Here is a 17500-nt window from a genome sequence, read left to right as displayed (position 1 = left end):
TACCAATGTCTATTACTACTACTACTATTACTACTACTACTACGACTGCTACTACTTTTACTACTTCTATTACTACTACTACAACTACTACTACTACTACTACTGTCTGCTACTACTACTATCACTACTACTACCTCTATTACTACTTCTATTACTACTACTACTACTACTACTAATGTCTACTTCCACTACGACTACTTCTACTACTACTGCTACTACTACTAATGTCTGCTGCTACTACTACTACTTCCATCTTCTGCCACTACTACTTTCACTACTAATGTCTACTACTACTGCTACTAATACTACTAATGTCTACTACTACTACCACTAGTACTACTACTACGACTATTACTACTAATACTACTACTGCTGAGACAAATATTATTACTTCTACTACTACTACCGTCTATTACTACTACTACTACTACTGTCTGCTACTACTACTATCACTACTACTACTGTCTACTATTACTACTACTACTACTACTACTTCTACTATTACTACGACTACTACTAATGTATATTACTACTATTACTACTACTATTACTGCTGCTACTATTACTACTACTACTGTCTATTACTACCACTACTACGACTGCTACTGCTACTATTACTACTACTACTACTACTGTCTATTACGACTACTTTTACTACTGCTACTGTCTATTACTACTATCACTACCACTACTGTCTACTTCTACGTCTACTACTACTACTCCTACTGTCTGCTACCACTACTAACACTACTGCTGCCTACTACTACCACTACCACTACTACTACTATTACTGTATATTACTACTACTACTACCAATGTCTATTACTTCTACTACTATTACTACTACTACTGCTACTACTATTACTAATACTATTACTACCGGTACAACTACTACTACTACTACTACTACTAATGTCTACTACCACTACTACTGCTACTACTACTACTACTACTACTACTACTACTACTAATGCCTACTACTAATGTCTACTGCTACTACTACTACTACTACTACTACTACTATTACTACTACTGCTACTAGTACTACTAAAGTCTACTACCACTAATACCAATACTACTACTACAACTACTACTCTTACTGCTAATACTACTACTGCTGAGACTACTATTACTACTTCTATTACTACTACTACTACTACTACTACTACTACTACTACTGTATACTGCTACTACTACTACTACTACTACTACTACTACTGCTACTGTCTACCACATATACTACTACTAGTAATATTAGTAGTACTACTAGTGCTACTACTGTCTACTACTACTATTACTACTACTTCTACTGCTAATACTTCGACTACTACTGTCTACTACTACTACTGTCTACTACCAGTTCTCTTACTACTACTACTACTACTGTCTACTAATACTACTATTACAACTACTACTAATGTCTACTACCACCACTACTACCACTACTACTACTACTACTACTACTACTACTAATGCCTACTACTAATGTCTACTGCTACTACTACTACTACTACTACTTATACTACTACTACTTCTACTGTCTACTACAACTACTGTCTACTAATACTACTATTACTATTGCTAATATTGCTACTACTACTACTACTACTACTACTGCTATTACTACTATTACTACTACTGTCTACCACTACTATTATTACTATTGCTAATATTACTACTACTACTACTGTCTACTAATACTATTACTACTATTACTACTGTCTACTACTACTACTACTACTACTACTACTACTACTACTACTACTACTACTACTATTATTACTACTATTACTACTACTACTACTACTATTACTGCTACTACTACTAGTACTACTACTGTCTACTACTTGTACTACTACCACTACTTTATACTACTACTACTACTACTGTCTACTACTTATACTACTACCACTACTGCTACTACTACTTTATACTACTACTACTACTACTAATGCTACTACTACTACTACTACTACTACTACTGCTACTGTCTACTAATGCTACTACTGCTACTTCTACTACTACTACTACTACTAATACTACTAATACTACTACTACTTTATCTCTACTGCAATAGAGCCACTACAGCAAGTACAACACATTCCCACAACGTCCATTATCATTACCACAGCCCTCCCACTGAAACCATAACCCTTGTATCTTTCAAACAACCTTGTATACTGCTGCTTGTGTTGATCTATTATTATTTCCCTTCAATCCACCAGAGCATTGTATCTCTCTTTTTTCCCTTCCCCCAGCTACACCTTCTCCTTCTTTTCCCCCTCTCCTTCTCTTCTCCTTCTGTTCCCCCTCTCCTTCTGTTCTCCCTCTCCTTCTCTTCTCCTTCTCTTCTCCTTCTTCTCCCTCTCCTTCTCTTCCCCCTCTCCTCTTCTCCCTCTCCTTCTCTTCTCCCTCTCGTTCTCTTCTCCATCTCCTTCTCTTCTCCCTCTCATTCTCTTCTCCTTCTCCTTCTTGTCTCCCTCTCCTTCTCTTCTCACTCTCCTTCTCTTCTCCCTCTCCTCTCCTTCCCTTCTTCTCTTTTTCCTCTCCTTCTCTTCTCCCTCTCCTTCCATTAATCCATGATCCTCCCAGTCCTTTATTCCCCTTCAAAGAGACAACCGCCGCCCGTGACATCAGTCACAGGAAGTGAATGTTTAGCGTCGACTAATTTCCATCGATCGCCTCCAGACAGGCTTAGCACAAGAGAGGCAGGCAAGAGAAGAGGAGAGCCATTCCCGCACAGCCCAGTCTGGCTCCTGCTCTCTCTCTCTCCCCCCGCCTACAGAAAGAAAGAAATCCTCTCTCTCCACAATGAACAGATGCAGTCGTCAGCAGCTTTTATCTTCTCCCTCCACTTTTCCACTCCTCCACTCCTCTGCTGCTCATTATCAAATAAATGCTATGAATAGAATAGAAAGACACTACCCATTGACAGCACTGACCGTGCATAATGACTCACACACACACACACACACACACACACACACACACACACACACACACACACACACACACACACACACACACACTGACAGGGCCGACTGTGCATAATGATGGTTAGATGTGAGAAATTGATGAATAAATAACGTCTGGAGCACGGTGGAAAATCAAGCGCTTTTCTCTAGTGCCTAGTCCGACTATATACAGTTGAAGTTGGAAGTTTACATACACTTAGGTTGGAGTCATTAAAACTTGTTTTTCAACCATTCTACAAATTTCTTGTTAACAAACTATAGTTCTGGCAAGTCGGTTAGGACATCTACTTTGTGAATGACACGTAATTTTTCCAACAATTGTTTAGAGTCAAATTATTTAATTTATAATTCACTGTATCACAATTCCAGTGGGTCAGAAGTTTACATACACTAAATTGACTGTGCCTTTAAACAGCTTGGAAAATTCCAGAAAACGATGTCATGGCTTTAGAAGCTTCTGATAGGCTAATTTAAATCATTTCAGTCAATTGAGGTGTACCTGTGGATGTATTTCAAGACCTATCTTCGAACTCAGTGCCTCAGTGCCTCTCTGTCTCCTAGAGATGAATGTACTTTGGTGCGAAAAGTGCGAATCAATCCCAGAACAACAGCAAAGGACCTTGTAAATGCTGGCGCAAACAGGTACAAAAGTATCTATATCCACAGTAAAACGAGTCCTATATCGACATAACCTGAAAGGCCGCTCAGTAAGGAAGAAGCCACTGCTCCAAAACTGCCATAAAAAAGCCAGACTACAGTGTGCAACTGCACATGGGGACAAATATTGTACTTTTTGGAGAACTGTCCTCTGGTCTGATGAAACAAAAATAGAATTGTTTGGCCATAATGACAATCATTATGTTTGGAGGAAAGGGGGAGGCTTGCAAGCCAAAGAACACCATCCCAACCGTGAAGCTTGGGGGTGGCAGCATCATGTTGTGGGGGTGCTTTGCTGCAGGAGGGACTGGTGCACTTCACAAAATGGATGGCATCATGAGGTAGGAAAATAATGTGGATATATTGAAGCAACATCTCAAGACATCAGTCAGGAAGTTAAAGCTTGGTCGCAAATGGGTCTTCCAAATGGACAAGCATACTTCCAAAGTTGTGGCAAAGTGGCTTAAAGACAACAAAGTCAAGGTATTGGAGTGGACATCACAACGCCCTGACCTCAATCATATAGAAAATGTGTGGTCAGAACTGAAAAAGCGTGTGCGAGCAAGGAGGCCTACAAACCTGACTCAGTTACACCAGCTCTGTCAGGAGGAATGGGCCAAAATTCACCGAACTTATTGTGGGAAGCTTGTGGAAGGCTACCCAAAACGTTTGACCCAAGTTAAACAATTTAAAGGCAATGCTACCAAATACTAATTGAGTGTATGTAAACTTCTGACCCAATGGGAATGTGATGAAAGAAATAAAAGCTGAAAAAAATAATTCTCTCAACTATTATTCTGACATTTCACATTCTTAAAATAAAGTGGTGATCCTAACTGTCCTAAGGCAGGGAATTGTTACTCAGATTGAATGTCAGGAATCGTGAAAAACTGAGTTTAAATGTATTTGGCTAAGGTGTATGTAAACTTCCGACTCAACTATAGCTCTGAAGAATGCTCATTTAGAACTAGATGCTCCCAAACGTTTAAAGAAGACACTCGTCCAAATGATGCTTGATTAAAACTTGATTCCCTGTATATCAACAGCTCTTCAAAACACAATATACTGCAAGAGCTGTTTCTTTCTTGTACCGAATGAGCTTAGAGTGATTGTCCGTGTGGCAAAGGGACTATCTGTCTGTCTGGGATCAGTCTGTCTGGCATCAGTCTGTCTGCGATCAGTCTGTCTGGGATCAGTCTGTCTGTGGTGAAAAGGTCTCAGGGATTAAGGAGACTCTTCATCTTCTACTACTACTATTACTATTACTACTAATACTACCTACTACTACTACTACTACTACTACTACTAATACTACTACTACTACCACTACTACCTCTACTACTACTACTACTATTACTACTACTACTACTACTACCTCTACTAGTTCTAGTAATACTACTACTACCTCTACTACTACTACTACTACTACAACCTCTACTACTACTACTACTACTACTACTACTACTACTACTACCTATACTACTACTACCACTACTACCTCTACTACTACTACTACTACTACTACTACCACTACTACCTCTACTACTACTACTACTACTATTACTACTACTACTACTACAACTACCTCTACTAGTTCTAGTACAACTACTACTACCTCTACTACTATTACCTCTACTACTACTACTACTACTACTACAACCTCTACTACTACTACTACTACTACTAGTACTAGTACTACTAATACTACCACTAATACTACTACTACTACTACTGTAAAGTGGTTGTTCCACTGGATATTATAGGTGAATGCACCAATTTGTAAGTCGCTCTGGATAAGAGCGTCTGCTAAATGACTAAAATGTAAATGTAAAATGTACTACTACTACTACTACCTCTACTACTACTACTAGTACTACTAGTACTACCTCTACTACTACTACTACTACTACTACTACTACTACTACCTCTACTACTACTACCTCTACTACTACTACCACTACTACCTCTACTACTACTACTACCTCTACTACTACTACCTCTACCACTACTACTACTAGTACTACTAGTACTACCTCTACTACTACTACCTCTACCACTACTACTACTAGTACTACTAGTACTACCTCTACTACTACTACTACTACTACTACTACTACTACTACTACTACCTCTACTACTACTACCTCTACTACCAGTAGTACTACTAGTACTACTAGTACTACCTCTACTACTACTACTACCTCTACTACTACTACTACTACTACCTCTACTACTACTACTACTACCTCTACTACTACTACTACTACTACCACCACTACTATCTCTACTACTACTACTACTACTACTACTACTACTACTACTACCTCTACTACTACTACTACTACTACTACCTCTACTACTACAACTACTACTACTACCTCTACTACTACTACTACTACTACCTCTACTACTACTACTACTACCTCTACTACTACAACTACTACTACTACCGCTACTACTACTACTACCTCTACTACTACTACTACTACTACCTCTACTAATACTACTACTACCTTTACTACTACTGTTTAACCAAGCATTAAAGAGACTCTTCATCAAGGCTTCTTCAGACCTTATTGTGGGATCAATGTCCAATAAATAGGATTGAGCTGATTGGCCAGAGATAACTGGTGTCTCACGGCATTGCATTTTCTCCACGAACAACTGTAGCCCGGTCAGTGACCATACAGTAAAAGATTTCAAGACAGCACAAACAGATCTGGGACCAGGCTAGAACAGCGGTTATATGTTTCTGCTGAGGACTCCCCACCAGAATCAGGACTATTATCATTTAGATATTAACAGTCTGTTAAGAGATGGCCGTATGCAAATTTAAAACAACTGGAAGTTGTGTACTGCTGAACCCTAGCAGTGAAAAACATGTTTTCCTCAGAGAAGAGGTATCAACAGGACAGGTCAAGCTACCCATATGTCCAGGCAGGCCGGTCAAGCAGCCTACGCTTGTTTTTTGTTCCCAGCGGTTTACCAATAAAACCCTTCCACCAATTTTGTCACATATCATCGTCATAGTCACCGTTTCCACTCAAAATCGTCATGATCCTACTGATCGACCAATCGGTGTCCTGTCGCTGTGGTGTCGGGGTGAGCCCCAGCTAAGGAGTAGCCCAGATTAAAGCAGGATTAGCCTGGGATTACCCAAACTGGATAGGGATTACGTATGACTGACAGTTTTGGGAAGGGGTGGGGAGTAGTGTGTGTATATTGAGAGAGAGTGTGTGTGTAGAGGGAGAAAGAGGGAGAGAGAGCGAGAGAGAGAGACAGAGAGAGAGAGAGAGAGAGAGAGAGAGAGACGTCCGAGCGTGGTGAGTCTGGGTCAGACTCAGTTTCTATTTATACTCCAGACTACACATGAGTTGCAGCAGTGCTAGCCTTGAAACACACACACACACACACACACACACACACACACACACACACACACACACACACACACACACACACACACACACACACACACACACACACACACACACACACACACACACACACACAGAGCAGCAGTGCTAGCCTAGACCCAGCTGTTACACAACTCACCCTGCAGGAGTATAACTGTAGAGACCTGAAGACGAGGTCACTTACCGTGCTATCTGTCACACTCAATCTCTCCCAGTGTGTGTGTGTGTGTGTGTGTGTGTGTGTGTGTGCGTATGTGCGCGTGTCCGTGTGCGTGTGTTTGTATGTGTGTGCTTGTGTCACACTCAATCTCTCCCAGCCAGTCAGGCAAGGCCTCTCAGCTTCATGACATAATATCTTCATGACAAGTTAACATAGAGACTAGTGTTAATACAGTATGGCAGTGAGACATGACAGAATATCTTCATGACAAGTTAACATAGAGACTAGTGTTAATACAGTATGGCAGTGAGACGTGACAGAATATCTTCATGACAAGTTAACATAGAGACTAGTGTTAATACAGTATGGCAGTGAGACATGACAGAATATCTTCATGACAAGTTAACATAGAGACTAGTGTTAATACAGTATGGCAGTGAGACGTGACAGAATATCTTCGTGACAAGTTAACATAGAGACTAGTGTTAATACAGTATGGCAGTGAGACGTGACAGAATATCTTCATGACAAGTTAACATAGAGACTAGTGTTAATACAGTATGGCAGTGAGACGTGACAGAATATCTTCATGACAAGTTAACATAGAGACTAGTGTTAATACAGTATGGCAGTGAGACGTGACAGAATATCTTCATGACAAGTTAACATAGAGACTAGTGTTAATACAGTATGGCAGTGAGACGTGACAGAATATCTTCATGACAAGTTAACATAGAGACTAGTGTTAATACAGTATGGCAGTGAGACATGACAGAATATCTTCATGACAAGTTAACATAGAGACTAGTGTTAATACAGTATGGCAGTGAGACGTGACAGAATATCTTCATGACAAGTTAACATAGAGACTAGTGTTAATACAGTATGGCAGTGAGACGTGACAGAATATCTTCATGACAAGTTAACATAGAGACTAGTGTTAATACAGTATGGCAGTGAGACATGACAGAATATCTTCATGACAAGTTAACATAGAGACTAGTGTTAATACAGTATGGCAGTGAGACATGACAGAATATCTTCATGACAAGTTAACATAGAGACTAGTGTTAATACAGTATGGCAGTGAGACATAACAGAATATCTTCATGACAAGTTAACATAGAGACTAGTGTTAATACAGTATGGCAGTGAGACGTGACAGAATATCTTCATGACAAGTTAACATAGAGACTAGTGTTAATACAGTATGGCAGTGAGACGTGACAGAATATCTTCATGACAAGTTAACATAGAGACTAGTGTTAATACAGTATGGCAGTGAGATGTGACAAGGTGGTTGAACGCCCTTGTTATTTATGTGCATATCAAACCCCCTTGTAAGGAAAATATAATTTATTTTCTATTCTTATATGTTCACTGTAGGTCCCAGTACTCCTAGTAAGGTAGCAACAGTGATAGTGGTGGTAGTGGTAATATGTTCTACCACACTTGACTTGCTAATCAGTGAAGCTTACTGTTCCACATAGGTAGCTATAGGTCGCTAGGTAGTGAGGAGGGATGACTGCTGATGACTGAGGCTCCCTGGTGGATAGGAACACAAATCTGTCAGACTCAGATAAAAGCCTGTTTGGAGTAGCTGGCTTCCCTGCCTGCAGCATCATCAAACAGCATCTGACTGCCACGCACGCACACACTCACGTACGCTCACACGTACTCACACAACGCCACGCACTTCATCTCTCTCTGTCTCTCTCTACTCCGTCTCTTGTTTGGTTTACTCTGTTGCCATGGTTACGCCCAGCTGGAGCCCACCGTTGTGTGAGGAACCTGTCAGGGCGTCTCTCTCAGATCACCTGATGTGGGTCGATCTCGCGTTGGCCTCGCTCACTACGCCGTCATTCAATTTGCCTTTGAGTAAGTCCGTTACAATACTCGCTGTATGTAGTGTATACCACCACCGCATCTCTACTGCTGTGCCGTGTGTGTGTGTGTGTGTGTGTGTGTGTGTGTGTGTGTGTGTGTGTGTGTGTGTGTGTGTGTGTGTGTGTGTGTGTGTGTGTGTGTGTGTGTGTGTGTGTGTGTGTGTGTGTGTGTGTGTGTGTGTGGAAATGCATCTGGCTATTACATCAGTGAATGCTCATAACTGCTCATGTAATTTGTCAGCTTTGCCTTTTCTGCTGAGGACCCCTCGAAGGGTCGGAAAGGACACACAGTGCCTTGTGTAAGTCTACACACCCCTTACACAGTCTTCAAATGTTGCTGCCCTGCTACAATATATCCATGGGGTGTCCGGCATTGCCATCAGCCGTTGAGGGAATGCTTCCTTTGAAATCAATGAAAGCTGCTTCAATGCCTGTGTTGCGCTCGCGTTGCGTCACGTCCAATGGCAGCTTCCAAGGTGAAATTCTCGATGGCTGACTTGCGCGTTCATTTTATCTTGTGAATTTAAATAATGAGAAATAAAGTTTATTTTGGTTGCATATGGCCTTGACTATACACCACTGGTTATTGTACTATGATGTATGAAGTATGTATGTATGTATGAAGCCAAGAATCGACTACTACTAGGTAGCTAGCTACATTGACTAGCTAGGTTCCCAAAAGCTAAATGTTCCCAATGTAAACAAAAGCAACTTGTGAAATTGGAGGATAATTTAGTACAACTACCACCAACAATTTAATGAGCACTGGACCAAAGCTATTGTACTTACACATAAACAATGAATATGGGACAGAAGGAAAACTAGAATAAAGACCTCTTCCCCTCTCCTCTCAGCTCTTCCCCTCTCCTCTCCGCTCTTCCCCTCTCCTCTCCGCTCTTCCCCTCTCCTCTCAGCTCTTCCCCTCTCCTCTCAGCTCTTCCCCTCTCCTCTCCGCTCTTCCCCTCTCCTCTCCGCTCTTCCCTCTCCTCTCGCTCTCTCCGCTCTTCCCTCTCCTCTCAGCTTCCTCTCCGCTCTTCCCCTCTCCTCTCCGCTCTTCCCCTCTCCTCTCCGCTCTTCCCCTCTCCTCTCAGCTCTTCCCCTCTCCTCTCCGCTCTTCCCCTCTCCTCTCAGCTCTTCCCCTCTCCTCTCAGCTCTTCCCCTCTCCTCTCCGCTCTTCCCCTCTCCTCTCAGCTCTTCCCCTCTCCTCTCAGCTCTTCCCCTCTCCTCTCCGCTCTTCCCCTCTCCTCTCCGCTCTTCCCCTCTCCTCTCCACTCTTCCCCTTTCCTCTCCGCTCTCAAAACAACGCGCTCTGTTATTGGTAAAACGTCACATTAACGCGACGCTGATGGCAAAGCAACGCAACGTGTATAGTGGAACTGGAGAGTTAAAATTACATCTTAAAATTGATTACATTTGTTCCTACTGATGTACACAACCTATTCCATAGTTCCAAAGTGAAATAAAAATTATAGAATATTTTCCAAATTAAGAAATAACAAAAACCCAACCCAGAGTTAATACTTGGTGGAAGCACCTTTGGCAGCCATTAGTGTGAAACATTTTGAATAAGATTCTATCAACTTTGCACAATTCAGAAGACAGAGGCAGGGTTTCCTCTAACTTTGTATTTGGCTTTGCTCCTTTCCCCAGTCCCTGCCGGTGACAAGCATACCCATAACATGATGCTGCCACCACAATACTTGAAAATACAAAGGGATCAACAACACTGTATTCACTCCACATTACTGACCTGTATGACGAAGTGAAAAGAACAAAGCCTGTTTTAAAAAATCCACTCCAAATGACCCATTCGGTTTTCAACAAGGCTGTTAACTAATACTGCAAGACAGCACAGCAAAGAAATGTACTTTTTGGCTTAAATTAAAAACTACAGGCTTGGGTTAAATCCAGTACAACAAAACACAAAGTATCATGTTATGGATATGGCGGTCACCAGCAGGGACTGGGGAGTTTGCCGGGATAAAATTAAATAGAAAAGGAACAAAGCCCAGGTAAACAGTTACAGGAAAACCTGCCTCAGTCTTCTGAAATGCTAAGCCTGAGATAGATTTGTATTTTTCAGGGGGACAATTATATATATTTTTTTATGTCAAAGACACACCAGAATGGCTTTCCAATAGATGTTGTGTGTTCCTGAGTGGTCCAGCCTCAGTCCTAACTCACATTTCCTTGAAAATCAGAGACAAGGTTTGAATATTGCTGTCCATCAATGAATCCCACCCAAATGTATTGAGCTTGAGCAATATTGACAAAAACTATTGATAACTGTTTCCCTGAGAGTTGTGCAAAGTTGGTAGAATCTCATTCAAAATGATTCACAGCTGTAATGGCTGGGTGTGAAGACATCATTGTTTTTTCTTTTTGATTCATTTGGACATTTTTCTAGAATTTTTCTTTAACTTTGAAAATGTGGAGTAGGTTGTGTACATCAGTAAGAACAAATCTAATGTATTCCCTTTTGAGATGTCATTTTAAAGCAGCAAAATGTGAAGACTGTGTAAGGGGTGTGTAGACTTTCACTGGTGACTGTAAATACCTACCTCTTATTCCATTTCCATTCCTCTGTGAAAAGACTGGAGTCAAGGCAGCATGTTGTCAGTGGTGGATTGGTGGATGGGGTAAATTATAGGTAGGACCCAGCATTGATTTGCAACCCACTTAGCTGCTGCATTTTCCTGGAGATGTTTTGTGAGGATCGGCAGGAAACTATTATCTTTTGTTCAGGTGTTTTGCTTTTCACACAATACCAACCATGGACAAAAAAACAAAGAGATGTAGCTAATCTGTTTAGTCGGAAGGGAGTCCAATTTGGCAAGGTCCCACTGGTAGAAACCCTAGTTTAGGGTTAGGAGGGGAACATATACACTGACAGACACTATATGGATTCCAAAGGGAGGTGGGTGGTAAGGAGACTCTTGAATATAGATTTGCATTTCATTTGTTTCTGGGTATTTGGTTGCTGTTCCATGTGGATGGGCTGGATGGGGAATGGAAATTATGTCACCAGAGAGGTGACGAGAAAATAGATACAATTGGTGGATGGATAGATAGGTGGAGAGAATGAGAGATGGCGTGATCATGAAACCGCGGCGAGAGAGATGAATAGTAAAGGAGAGCAGCAAAATAGGACAGGAGGCAGAGGAGAGAATGACTGAGAGAATGAAGATAGAGAATAGGATGAGATGAGGAGACTTGTTAGCTACATGTGATGGGGGAATAAAACCAGGTGGGGAAATAGATAGAATGATAGAAGAGAGGAGACAGTAGGGAAACATGAGAAAATGAGATGAGAGAGAAAGGGATACAGGAGAAACATTAAAGTATATGGCAATGATAAAGATCAATCACCGATACAGTAGGCTACTTAACTTGGCTAGCTGAAGAACATGGCAATGACATGAGCATGACAGTGATGCTTGGCCACAGATACAGTAAAGTACTTCGCTTGGCTAGCTCAGACGATCTCTACTCCCACTAAGCTTCTCCTGCAGGCTGGTTTAGATCTCATCAGGGCCTGTATTCAAAAAGCGTCTCAGAGTAGGATTACTGCTGATATCCAGGTTGGCTTCAACTTCAAATACTGCTATAGAGCTGTAGATTAGCTACATAGCAGACACTCAGACGAAACCCAGAGCTTAAGACATATAGGGTCTCTTCCAATATGCACACTAGCATGCCACTTGAGTGATGAAGTAAGTAGTAAGTAGTGGGTAAGTATGGATATTGGAACACACCCGTAGGGAAGCATCACGTCTTACTTCACATACTGTATCTCTTCCTAGTAGACCTAGCCCCTTAAATAAGGTTACCCAGAGGCAGACATAATATCCACACAGCTACAGTTATTATCACAGCCCATGTTGCTGGTTCTGGACTCCTTTTCTCTCTCTCTCTCTCTCTCTCTCTCTCTCTCTCTCTCTCTCTCTCTCTCTCTCTCTCTCTCTCTCTCACTCTCTCTCTCCCTCCATCTCCCTTTCTCTTAACCATAATATTCACACAGCTATAATCACTGCCCCTGGTACTGTTTATAGGATCATGGTTTATAAGGAGGTTAAATAGGCATGACTCTCTGTCTCCTCTCTCTCTCTCTCTCTCTCTCTCTCTCCTCCCCATCTCTCTCTCTCTATATTTCTCCAATTCGCTCTCTCTCTCTCTCTCTCTCTCTCTCTCTCTCTCTCTCTCTCTCTCGATATTTCTCCAATTCGCTCTCTCTCTCTCTCTCTCTCTCTATCTCTCTCTCTCTAGCTCTCTCTCCTCTCCATCTCTCCCTCTCTATATTTCTCCAATTCGCTCTCTCTCTCTCTCTCTCTCTCTCTCTCTCTCTCTCTCTCTCCCCCTCCCCTCCCCCCCTGTTTTGGTACTCTTCCAGATCTTCATTCTCTGCCAAATTACATCTCCCTCTCCCGTCTCCTTCTCTCTCCTTCAGCCTCCTGGCTAGATCTCAGGGTTTCATATTTGGAGGCCTTGCGATCAATACTGCGTGTTGGTGATTGGGTTGCCACGCGTGATACATTTCTGTAACCTTGGTGATGGTTTGGTGTGGAGTCTCTGGCTGAAACCCTCCCTGTATTTTGGCTCAGTGAGAGAAAGGAAAAGGAGAGCAGAGAGGGTAGAGGAGAGAAGAGGAAGGGAAGATTAGATTAGAAGAGAGGAGGGGCAAGGTGATGAGAGGAGGGGAGAGGAGGCAAGGGGAGGAGAGAGGAAAGGAAGGGAAAGGAGATGAGAGGAGTGGAGAGGCAAGGATAGGGGTGGAGAGGAGAGGAGTGGAGAGGAGAGGAGTGGAATGAGAGGAGAGGAGAGGAGAGGAGAGGAGAGGAGAGGAGAAGAGAGGAATGAGAGGAGAGGAGAGGAGAGGAGAGGAGAGGAGAGGAGAGGAGTGTAAATGAGAGGAGAGGAGAGGAGAGGAGTGGAGAAGAGGGGAGAGGAGAGGAGTGGAGAAGAGGGGAGGGGAGAGGAGTGGAGAAGAGGGGAGGTGAGAGGAGAGGAGAGGAGTGGAGTGGAGTAGAGAGGAGAGGCGGGGAGAGCTACCGATTGACTATAGCTCTGAGGCACTTCGCTGCTCCCTGCACTCCTTATTCTCTCCTCCATCCCTCTCTTGTTATCTCTCGCTCAGGTGAAATAGTTTGGTGGTGATTTCAAATTATTGTGTGTTTTAAAAAAGGGATAATTTCACCCTAAATGTTCTCTTGGGTGTTAATGTTTATCTCCCCTCTCTTTTTCCCTCTCTTTTTCCCTCTCTCTTTTTCCCGCTCTCCCTGTCTCTCTCTCTCCCTCTCTTTCCTTCCCATCTATCTCTACTCCAGAACTCCATCCGCCACAACCTGTCCCTCCACACTCGGTTCATCCGTGTCCAGAATGAGGGCACAGGGAAAAGTTCCTGGTGGATGCTGAACCCAGAGGGGGGGAAGATGGGGAAGGGACCCCGGCGACGCGCCGCCTCCATCGACTGCCCCAACGGCACCAAGTTCCTGAAGAGTAAAGGACGAGCCAGGGGGAAGAGGGCTGGAGCTGGAGCTGGGAGTGGAGCTGTTGGTCGGGGCAGACGGCAGGGTTATGGTCTGGGTCAGGGGGCTCGGCCGGGGATGCAGCAGGGGTCTCCGGAGCATGGTAGTCCTGCAGGGAAGGGCGGAGTAGGGGTGGGAGGAGAGGAGTACGATGCCTGGACGGATCTCCACTCCCGGACCTCCTCCTCAGCTTCGACGCTCAGCGGCTGCCTGTCTCCCATCCTGGCCGAGGCTGAGCCAGATGAGCCAGAGGAGGGAGGCCTGTCCTGCTCCACTTCCCCACGTCTCTATCCCAGCCCTACTTCCACTCGCTCCCCTGCCCTGGGCACTGGGGGGCACTGCCCTGGAACCTCAATGGAGCTACCCCAACTCACTGACCTGACTGGGGCTATCAGCCTGGACGAGGGCTACCCCCACCCCCAGAACCACCCTCAGACCCAGCCTCGTAATGGCTACCCCAGCCCCTACGGCTCCAGCCCCAAGGGGGAAGGCTCCTACTGCGGCCCCGTCTATGGGCAGCCATCCCTGGGTATGCTGCGGCTCCACGCCCCCATGCCCATGCAGACCATCCAGGAGAACAAGCCAGCCAGCTTCCAGCGCCCCCTGAGGGCCTACTCAGAGAACAATGCCCTGCAGAGCCTGCTGACCGGAGGGCCTGGAGGTCCTCAGTACTGCAGTAAGGACATGGTCACACTGGGAGGGCAAGGAGGGGAGTCACACACGCTCCTGACCCAGGTAACCAATCAGAGTCGCAGCAGCCACAATCATAGCCATAGCAACCATAATCATAATAACCATGAGCACGGACACAATCCAGGCCCACACAATGGTCACGGCTCAGTTCATGACCAGAACCCCAGCGGTCATCATCAGAATGGTCACCACAATCACGGTCACCCCAACCTGGACTACAACCATAGCCACAAACATCACCTCAGCCCGGGAACTGACTACAACCAGAGTCACAACCACAAACTGAACCCAAGCCATGACCACACTACCCGGTCCAATCAGGGTCACCTCCACGGTCACCTCCAGGGTGGACCTAGACCTCCAGCCATCCAGGCTCTTTCTCCCAGAGTCAACACAGATATCCTGCAGCCCTACAGCCTCAAAACCCCCACTCCAACCCCTAGCCACTATGGCCCCCTCGCCCCCCACCTCCCCACCACCAATCCCCCGTCCCTGCCCCCCAACCCCGCCTCAGTTCTTGACATACCCCAGGACCCCTGCCTCCGCCTGGCCTCCGCCCCGGCTCCTCACCCCCACCCCCGCCACCAGCCCTACCCCGGTACCACCTACCACCAGGGTATAACCATGACTGACACCTGGCATGGCTACTACCACCACACCCTCCACCCCTCCCAGAACTACCAGGGACACCCCCACCACAGCACTCACCAACCCAACCGCATGGCTCCAGACCTGGATGTAAACGTAGACGTTCTCCCCAGCAGCCTAGACTGTGACGTGGAGTCCATCCTCCTCAATGACTTTATGGACACAGAGGGGATGGGGATGGACTTCAACTTTGACGGCTCCCTGTCTCAAGGAGTGGGCATGGGCATGAGCATAGCGGCTTTCGCCGGAGCACCCCAGGGACATCACAGTCAGAACTGGGTGCCTGGGTGAAGGGGATTGGTCGTGGAAGCCCAAAGGCCAATCAGGACACAGCAGAAAGGCTTTCACCCACAAGGCTGAGCTGCAGGGGTCAGAGGTCAGGGATCAGGGTCAGAACGTACCCTTGGACTGACTGACTGATTGACTGTGATGCTTAATGCTACAAGACAAAAGAACTGAATATGTATTGTCATGTTGTTTCCTGAGGGTCCCTTACAATCTCTATTCTCTCATTCTCTCTTCCTCTCTCTCTTTGTTCATTCTTTCCCTCTCTGTTCCTCTCTCTGTGTTCTCTCTCTCATTCCCTCTGCACGTGCTCTCTCTACTCCCTCTATCTCTGTGTCCCTCCTCTCTCTGCTGTGATGGAGTAGCACCACAGCACCCTCCCAGCTCTGTGTTTATACCCCTGGTTCATGTCCTTCAGTTGGTCTGCTATACTGTATCATTACAGTAACACTGGTCTGCTATACTGTATCATTACAGTAACACTGGTCTGCTTTACTGTATCATTACAGTAACACCGGTCTGCTATACTGTATCATTACAGTAACACTGGTCTGCTTTACTGTATCATTACAGTAACACTGGTCTGCTATACTGTATCATTACAGTAACACTGGTCTGCTTTACTGTATCATTACAGTAACACTGGTCTGCTTTACTGTATCATTACAGTAACACTGGTCTGCTATACTGTATCATTACAGTAACACCGGTTTGCTTTACTGTATCATTACAGTAACACCGGTCTGCTATACTGTATCATTACAGTAACACTGGTCTGCTTTACTGTATCATTACAGTAACACCGATATGCTTTACTGTATCATTACAGTAACACTGGTCTGCTATACTGTATCATTACAGTAACACTGGTCTGCTTTACTGTATCATTACAGTAACACCGATATGCTTTACTGTATCACGCACTTTACATCCATCGCTTTCAAAACAGAAGCAGTATAACAAAGACCAGGGGGAAGTTATAGTTTGTGTTGGCTTAAGTTGAATTTATGCAAACCACTTTATTATCCATCTCTTCTTATAAAAAAGATAGAGGCGGTATTTTACAGGATCAAACAGCTGCATAAATAAATAGTTTCAGCGGGTTGAGATTATTGTTTTTCATATGGGTTGGAAGGTAGGGAGGTTGGGGAATGGGTGGATGGAGGGAGGGATGGAGGAAGAGGGGGCTGGCTTCACCAGGGACAGGGTAAATTCTCCTTCTTCCTCAAGGATGGAAGGATGAAAGGAGGGAGGG

General features: G+C 44.3%; 1 protein-coding gene across 1 annotated transcript in view; it reads left to right on the top strand.

Annotated features, from left to right (window-relative positions):
• Positions 1-17500, top strand: part of LOC106588657 (forkhead box protein O6-like) — a 61578-nt gene that overhangs the window by 43657 nt on the left and 421 nt on the right. The window contains exon 2 of the mRNA XM_014177851.2: positions 14419-17500. This exon is cut by the window's right edge and continues 421 nt beyond it. Within this exon, the coding sequence (XP_014033326.1) occupies positions 14419-16251 (1833 nt within the window). The 3' untranslated portion in view covers positions 16252-17500. The remainder of the gene's footprint in view (positions 1-14418) is intronic.

Source organism: Salmo salar, chromosome ssa27 (genome assembly GCF_905237065.1).
Source record: "Salmo salar chromosome ssa27, Ssal_v3.1, whole genome shotgun sequence".
Taxonomy (NCBI): domain Eukaryota; kingdom Metazoa; phylum Chordata; class Actinopteri; order Salmoniformes; family Salmonidae; genus Salmo; species Salmo salar.
Note: the sequence above shows the minus strand (reverse complement) of the source record. Positions and strands in the feature narration are given on the sequence as shown.